Genomic DNA, 8,862 nt, shown 5'->3' with positions numbered 1-8,862 from the left:
TAGTATGAGCCATTAATTTAACGTTCCTTGCGCGTTTGCTTGGTTTGGATGACATGTTCTGGATTCGGGTTTTGTTTGGTTTATTTTTTTTTTTGTTTGGCAAAAATCTGTTGATCCCATGGGGTTTTCCATCTGAAGACGTTTTGGTAATGACTATGCATAGCACATTTCCACGCTCGTTTGATTGTATCGATGCTAACAGTTTTTGTTACTCACTCTTGCTCAACTGTTTGCGCCCTATTTATTCACTGTTCGTGTTGTTATTTGCAAATACTAAACTAGGATTGTTGTTTTCTCATTACTATTCACATTAATACGAAGTGTTGTTTCAGTGTTTTATGTGTGTGTGAGAGTGTGTTTCATCGTTCAAAATGGCGAATGTGTGTATTTGCTTGTGATTTCGTGTGAACGTGCCTTACTTGAAAGATTGGCCTACTATGATCTGCTAAAACACTGCTACCACATATACTCTGGGAAGGTGGGCTTAAGAAGAATGTATGTATTCGTTTGGATAACCTTTGGTATTTTCTTTCTTGTTTCCTCTGCTATCGATAGAAGGCGCTGTGGAGTCTGCTTGTAACTCGCACCACAGCTACAGGGTAGATGTCGCTTTCAAGCAGTTTGGACATTGGATGTGACGGACCCTTTTGTTATGCTGTCTATTATTTCGTTACTATTTTCACAAAGCAGCTGTGGATAACGTAATTGTGACCTATTGCTGCACAACTACCGCACGGTTTTCTGTTATGGATTGTTCTGACTGTAATTATTGCTGGGGTGGTAGTGGTGGTATTGACAAACAACGAAGCACGTTAAATTAATCGCTCGTTATACCAAATTCAGAAATCAGTATTGTTCGAGTCAACCTCGTCCGGCTCCTGGGGAGCGGCCAGCGTCATCTGTATTCCCGATGGCCCCATCACCTGCATCGTCGGTTCGGTGTTACGTCGTTTCATCTTGCCCTTCATTTTTTTCAGCATGGTCGCCTGTACCGTCCGGTCCGCGGATAACGGATAATTGTTTAATTTGTTTTTTGTTTTTTCGATTGTGCAATTGGTGATACATATCAGAAGCATGAGTTCGTATTTGTTTCAATTAGTTTCAAGTCGATAGATTTAGATTTGGTTTCGTTGCAAAAAGTATGTTGTGAAGGAGTTCAGATTTTGAATTTTTAAAGTGACAATTTGTTGTGTGTTGGCAATCATATTACGTCACGGAGGGAGTTTTCCACGTATTAATAAGAAAAAGAGAAAGAAAAAACCACATTGTTGATAAAAATGATTTTCTTTCCAATTCGCTTGTGGTATTATATCTATAGAAAAGATTGTCGTTAGCTTTCAATAACAAAGTAGTAACAATTGCTAGCAAAAAAATCGGAAACAAACGCCAGAGCATGACTGTATAATAGCGATTCACCATTCCGTTAAAAGAAGATCACAAAATTATAAGACGATCGACAGAATCTTGTTAACAAATGAAATAAACAAAAAAAGAAACATACCTAATCAAAGTAGCACGAGTCTTTTTTTTCTGTTTCGAACCAATTGTCAGTTGCATATTTCTACTAAACATTGTTAAATGCTGAAAAAACGATTTTTAACCGATAACTATATGCCACTAAAAAGCCTTTTTATGTTTATTTTTTTACCGTTACTGACTCAAAACCGAACCGAACACAATAACGCGTATGCTGGAAAGCTGTCACATGTAATTTATATCACTCAACTAGCTAGCTAGCACGCCAAGAAAAATATAAGTAATTATTATTATATCGCGCTTGTTTGTTTTGAAGGTATGGTGAAAGTTGAATCCCAATACAACCCTTTTGGGTTCAATTACCTACTTCTGTTTAGTTCTGTTCTGTCAAGGGTAAATATAGCACATGCAACATGGGATCAAACTTTGCTCCACACTTAGACGCTAGGAATCTGACTCTTAACTTTAAACTTTATAAAACTTGATTACAGCATAAACAAAGTAAAGTACACGTAAATAGAGTGAACAGCTTAGAAACTGCAGTAGACGCGACCGTTTTTGCAAAACGAAACAAGTTCTCTAATATTTATTTGTATGTAATAACAAGTCAAGAAATATACCAAACAGTATAATAGCATATGTATGGATAAAGATTCGATTAAAAATGGGTAAAAATGTAACTATATATCTTAGAAAAACAAGACAAAGTGATTATACACAGTCAGTAGAACGAGAAAATGTGTTTCGGTAGTGAGTGGTAAATTTTAAGGTATGTGGTGTGTTAGTCAATTAGACCAACTGTGGGAAGATTGTGTGCATTGAAGTTCCTATGTTGGGATTTCACCAATATGTCGTTATGCAGAAACAATTTATTAAATACCTAATATAATAAAAACTAATATTGGCTTCTCAGGTATGGTTGAGTTCATTTTATAAAGGTTCATCAGCTACAGTTCAAGTCTATTAGGTTTTGTTACCGGGAATAGATGCAATAGTTTTTCGACTATAAGCTTTAAACGTTTCAATAAACGAACTAACGAGTGTCTAAACTTATGAGTCCTATTTCAGGTTCAACTTCCCGTGAAATGATGATGATTGTTTTTTCTCAGATTTACTTTCCGTAATTGCTCTGTAACTGTAAATCGTTGCGCAACACGAGAGACAAAACAAAAGTTAGCGATGCTCCATGCGAATCGATTGTATGCAGATGCATTCGTTCAGCATTTTACGTGAGTCGGAGTGTGTATGTGTATGTGCGAGCGTCATTGTCCGGACTCCGAATAGATACCATGCGTATGGTTCACAGAAAGCAGGAAAACAGAAAACTAGGACCGGACGGACGGGTACTCTATGCTCCGCTCAGGGCGTCTTTATCGCGGTCTCCATTTTCTGGAGGACCCCCGTGCGACAATCCCGCTACGGCCGGTTGGATATGTGGCTCAGTGAGTCTCCGCTTGCTTTTAATCTTCTTCAGCATCGTAGCCTGGGAAAAGTAAGTAGGGAAACGGGGTTGGAAAATGGTTGGAAACCGTTGCGAACAGAGCGTGTGGAGGATAGAAATGGCGCCGTTGCCCATCATACTGTACACACAACAAGACACATACATCTAGCTGTTGCTGATCCTTGTTTTTGTTTAACTTTATTGCCTGGACCTACACTTCCGGTGTTGTCATGAAATAGTTTTCCGGGTAAGGAGTAAACTTTCGAAACGACGGATTTCAGGTAATATTATTTTCATCATGAGTCTTTCTCGGAACGAAACATATCACAATCTACTACCGTCTCCATTGAATGTTAGACCTAAGAACATTAACAAATTGTGTAAAAAATCGAGAAAATTCTTACATTTTGTTATGCAAATAACAAAATTTATAAATTAAGAAGTATGCGTCAAAACCCGCGGAAACTTTAAAATTTCCGTGGAAATACATCCACTAAAATGATCTGTTAACGTCCGCAATTTTAACCCTCTAACGGGCAACACCGTAAAAACGATGCGATCAAGCTAATGACTATTTTATCATGAAAGTACACACAAAAAACCTTACGTTCTGATTTTCATGCAAAAAATAATTATCTGGAGCAGCGCCAGGTAAGAAAAAGTCCAATTTTTCCTTTTCTTTTTTCATGTCTAACACTCTGCCCAGATATTTTTTCAATTCAGATATATTACAAAATTAAAATAATGCATGAGATTTACTCATAGAAAAATTGTTTAGGTCAATCATTTTGTTCTAAATGTCCTTTTCCTTCAAAAGTAAAAAAAAGGAATATTCGCGCATTAATTATTTTCGGAATTTTTCGGAATTTTTGTTTTTGAAAAATGATAACTTTTGAATGCATGGTCAGACTGTTATGATAGTATCAAAATGTCAAGAAATCTGAACACATTTTGCATATTGCCAATTAAAAAGAAATTTCGTATGTGGCTCTGGAGCTCCAAAAGCGAAGGCCGTCTCTAGACGGTCTTACCCGTTAGAGGGTTAACATTGATTTACGACTTCTGAAGACTGTAACCATGATTTTCTTCATGATTTCTGCAGCCTTCATAGGTTCTCTGAGAGCTGGTATTATTCAAAAACGAAACATAAAATTAACCCTTAACTAAATCGGTCTAGAGGCCACGTGTGTTTCCCAAAGTTCTTCCAAAGCCGTCAAAAAATTAAAAAAAATCTGAATCTGTACTGAATCGGTAATGGGTTACTCGTCTCCAATTCGTTGAGCGTCTCGACACACGCAAGCCAACCTGGTCGAGCCATCTAACACGTTGGACCCCTCTATTGCTGGTGCCGGAGAGGTTTTTGAAGAGAACGTATTTCACTACACAGTCGTCCGGCATCCTTGTGACGTGGTCGACCCGCCGTAGTCTCCCAGCTTTTGCCAGGTGTACGATGGGAATCTCTACAAGCAGGGCCTGAAGTTCGTGATTCATACGCCTCCGCCACTCTTCGCTATCCGTTTGTACTCCGCCAAAAATAGTCCGCAATACCTTTCGTTCAAATACGGCAAGTGGACGTAGGTCTTCCGTAAAAAAAGTTACTGTCTCAAGTTCGTAGAGCATTGCCGGTCTGATTAACGTTTTGTACATCGTCAGCTTTTTGTGGCGGCGTATGCTGCTTGATCGAAGCGTCTTGCGAAGGAAAAAGTAGTATCAGCTTCCAGTTTGAATGCGTCGTTGAATCTCCTTACGCGTATCATTGTCGACGGTCACCAGCAATCCCAAATATACGAACTCATCAACCACTTTCAGTTCATCGCCAGTCGCTGTCCGTGGGAGGCAAACGTTGTTTTCTCTGGAGCCTCTTCCTACCATATATTTGGTCTTTGTGGCGAACCAGCCACTGGTTGAAAGCCCCAATAAAAAAAAAACTTAATAAATAAAATAACATATTTGGCTTTCGACGCATTGATTTGTAACACTTTTAACCATTGATTTGTTGTGTTCGAGCTTGTCGTATATGCACCTGTATTCGCATCCTGTAAGCAATTTGTCGTAGACGATCAACACGGCTTTATGCCCAAGCGGTCCACGACAACCAATCTTCTAACTCTTACGTCCGACGTGATAAAAAATTTTGACGACCAGTCGCAGACGGACGTTATTAGCACGGACCATTCCACTGCTTTCGACGAATTGAACCATCGAATCGCAATCGTCAAACTGGCCAAACTCGGAATCAAAGGCTCGTTGCTACAATAGTTTAATTCATACCTCTCCGACCGGCACCATCGATGGTTTTACCTGCAGACCTTTCACTGTTAATTCTCTCTAATTCCACAAGGTAGCCATCTCGGACCTTTGGTCTTCTTCGTCTACTTCAACGATGTCAACTCTCTGCTTCAATGCCCGCGACTCTCTTTTGCCGACGATCTGAAGCTGCTAAAGTCGATAGTCAGTCCGACGGCGCGTTCCTGCAACACATAACGCATGCTGCCTAACTCCGACAAATGTGAAACAAATACATTCTTCAGGAAATTAAACCCTCTCGCCTTCGACTTCGTGCTATCAGACGTGTCTCTACGTCGCGAAAACTGTATCAAGGACTTGGGAATACTGCTTGACTCTAAGCTTGATTTCAATCAGCATATCGCATTTATTGTCGATAAGGCCTCCAGGAATCTGGGATTGATTATGCGGATCGCCAAGAACTTCAACGACATCTACTGTCTCAAAGCTCTCTACTGCGCTCTTGTCCGGTCCAATCTTGAGTACTGCGCTCCAGTGTGGAGTCCTTATTACCAAAATGGAGTTGACCGAATCGAGTCTGTGCAGCGCAGATTCATACGTTTCGCTCTTCGGAGATGGCCCTGGAACGACCCCTATCAGCTGCCATGCTATGAAAAACGCTGCAGACTCATCGATCTCGACCTTTGGAACACTCGTCGTGATGTGATCAGAGCATTAGTTGTTGCCGATTTGCTGACCTCGAGAGTAGATTGCCCTTGTCTACTCGCAAATCTCAACATATACGATCAAAGTCGTGTCCTACGTAATGGTCCATTTTTACGAGTACCGCATCGGCGAACCAACTACAGCACCTTCAGCACAATCACCGGTCTGCAACGCCATTTTAATCGCTTTATACCTAGCTTCGACTTAAACGTTAGCCGCGAGGTACGAAAACTCGATTCCTGGCAGTAGCTCGTAGATTCTTAGGTTAAGTGTATCAGCGGGGCCAAGAGGCCTGTTGATATTTTTATACAATAAACAATCCAAGCCTCCTATCCTCCGTTTTTAGTCTGGCGTAGATTGCCTCCGCCGTTCCAAGGTAGAAACCTTAGTCGTCGAGGTCATCTGCAAAGGCTAGGAGTTGGCTACTCCTGCTGAAGATCGTTCCTCTCGTTTCGATACCCGCTCGCCAGATCACACCTTCAATAGCGATATTGAAAAACATACAGGATAGTGCATCCCCTTGCCGCAACCCTCTGCGCGATTCGAAAGGACTTGCGAGTGTCCATGAAACGCGCACGTAGCATATCACTCGCTCCAGGGAAGCTTTGATCAGCCACGTCCGTTTGTCCGGAAACCCGTACTCGCGCATTTGTCTGCCATAGCTGTTTGCGTTCAACTGTATCGTATGCTGCTCTAAAAATCCACAAAAATATGATGCGTGGGCACGTTGTACTCCCGACATTTCTGGAGGATTTGCCGGAGAGTAAAAATTCGATCCGTAGTACAGTGACCGGCACAAAAAAGGATCCACCCCCAGTATGAAAGAAATTTTCAACTAAACCAACACCAACTGAAGATGCTTTGGCATGCTTTCGACGAAGTTTCGGAGTTACTGTGGGTCCCAAGCCTTTTGCAGGGCTGCAACATACGTTTGTTTGTTTGTCACATCTCTTTTATCCACCTTGTTGTCAAATATAACCCAGAGATTTTCAATTGGGTTCAAATCGGGGCTTTGGGGTGGCCATTTCATTAATTTGATGCAGGATGACCGGAAGAATTCTCGTGTTTTCATCGCTGTGTGCTTGGGGTCGTTGTCTTGCTGGAAGGCATAATTACTATCCAGTTCCATTTTAAGCATCGACTCCTCCAAATTCCCACACAAAATCTCGATATATCCGTCTGCCGTCATAATGCCGTTGATTTGGTCCAAATTTCCTGCGCCAAACTATGAGAAACAGCCCCAAACATAATGTTTCCACCGCCGTGCTTCATTATTGACTGTAGATGTCTATCTTGGAGCACCTCATCGCTCTTCCGACAAACTCTTAGTCGTCGATTGTTCTGATAGAGCTTAAATTTTGAATCATCTGACCAGATGACATGCTTTCAGAACTCCAGGGGATTTTTGATGTGGTTTTTGGCAAAAAGAAGCCGTTTATTTTTGTTGACCTTGCTGATCATCAGTCGCTTCCTTGTAAAATAGTGAATAGGTGCATATTCAGCTTTATGAATTGGTATAAACGTAGAATAATGAGTTTTTGCTGGTTAGTTGCCGGTGATCAATTTCGCCTGAATCGACGGTATACCCAATTGCGTCTGCGAATAGGGTTTTCTACAGATTATTATAACCAGCAGATGTTTTGTAATTTGCCAAATCCTTCAACATCAGCGCTCTACAGAACACTAAGTATCCCGATGGCTCTTTACGGACATGAGACGTGGACGCGTAACTTTCGACGAAGTCTTGGATTTTTGTTGTAGTTCAAAACTTAGCAATAAATAGAAAAGGTTGCACAATGGTGCAACCGCTAGTTTACCAGAAAACCGGATCGTTAACTCCGGGCCATGCCCCACATTAGCTGGATGTGCTCTGTTCTGCTGGAAGATGAACGTTCAGCTGGTGTTCGAAGTTGATGAAAAGTAAGTTTTTCTGCAGGGCCTATTATTTTTTAACGTAATGTACTATAGCCATTGAATGAGCTTCGAATTAAATTCTCGGCAAATTTTCATAAATAATTTGTAAGATGACGTAGCTGGCAATGATGTTTTGTCAAGATCTTGCGACCTGTTACTACAGCAAGGATGTTCTGCAATAGTATCAAGTGTACGGGGTGCAGTTTGTACCAAAAGACCTCAGCTAGTATTGAGCCATTACCAATATTTTTTCCATGCAAATTGCATTTTTGTCCTATACACTTTCAGAGCACTGTTTTTAATGACTTCATTATGATTAAAGTATCCCTAAAAGTTTCTTTTCCATTTCCATATTTCATAAGAAGTACAGCATACCTACTAGTAATGAAGACAGCCGTAGATTGTGATTTGTTTCTTTTTTTTGTTTGAACAATAAGCGAAGAAAACTATTTCAACTGTTGCTATAAAATCTCTTTGCAATACCTCTAGACCATCTCAACGTCATTCTGAAGTTCAAGATATTAGGATTTTATTAGCCTAAATCTAATAAAAAGGCTTTTTATGTCACTTTCTGCGATACTGAACAAAACTGTGTGCCAAAGGAAAATGGAGCATATTTACGGTGGAACGCGGGATTCTTTGACGATAAAAAAAATCGATAAAATATGCCAGATTGCACGGCAGCTGGACAGCACGAAATGAGAAATTAATTGTCCGACTGATGACGTGATTATTGTACTACATGCATTTTCACGTGACATGATCAATGGTTAAGAACAAGCAGAGTGACTTGAACGATATTGGAAATCAAAACTTCGAACTATACTACGGAAGTAAAATTATTGATATGATTGGTGACTGACTAGAGGGTACTTTGTTAAAGTAATAAAGCAACACATGCAAGTTTAATTACAGTATGTTCCGTGAGGACAAAGGCTAACGCTGGAAAAAAATAAACATACCTTTAGAGCAGACTTCAATACCACTACATCCCCAGGGCTCTGAACCCATGGTTCTCCATCGACTTGAACCGGTATATCTGAATGTAGATGAATTTTGATGTGACCTCCCTAAAAAAA

General features: G+C 40.5%; 1 protein-coding gene across 1 annotated transcript in view; it reads right to left on the bottom strand.

Annotated features, from left to right (window-relative positions):
• Positions 1 to 839: 839 nt before the first annotated feature.
• LOC128739931 (diacylglycerol kinase theta) overlaps positions 840 to 8,862 on the bottom strand; it is a 49,370-nt gene continuing 41,347 nt past the window's right edge. Inside the window, exons 15-16 of the mRNA XM_053835434.1 lie at positions 8,746 to 8,853; positions 840 to 986 (exon numbers count right to left, since the gene is read on the bottom strand). Of these exons, the coding sequence (XP_053691409.1) occupies positions 840 to 986; positions 8,746 to 8,853 (255 nt within the window). The remainder of the gene's footprint in view (positions 987 to 8,745; positions 8,854 to 8,862) is intronic.

This window comes from Sabethes cyaneus, chromosome 1 (genome assembly GCF_943734655.1).
Source record: "Sabethes cyaneus chromosome 1, idSabCyanKW18_F2, whole genome shotgun sequence".
Classification (NCBI taxonomy): Eukaryota; Metazoa; Arthropoda; class Insecta; order Diptera; family Culicidae; genus Sabethes; species Sabethes cyaneus.
Note: the sequence above shows the minus strand (reverse complement) of the source record. Positions and strands in the feature narration are given on the sequence as shown.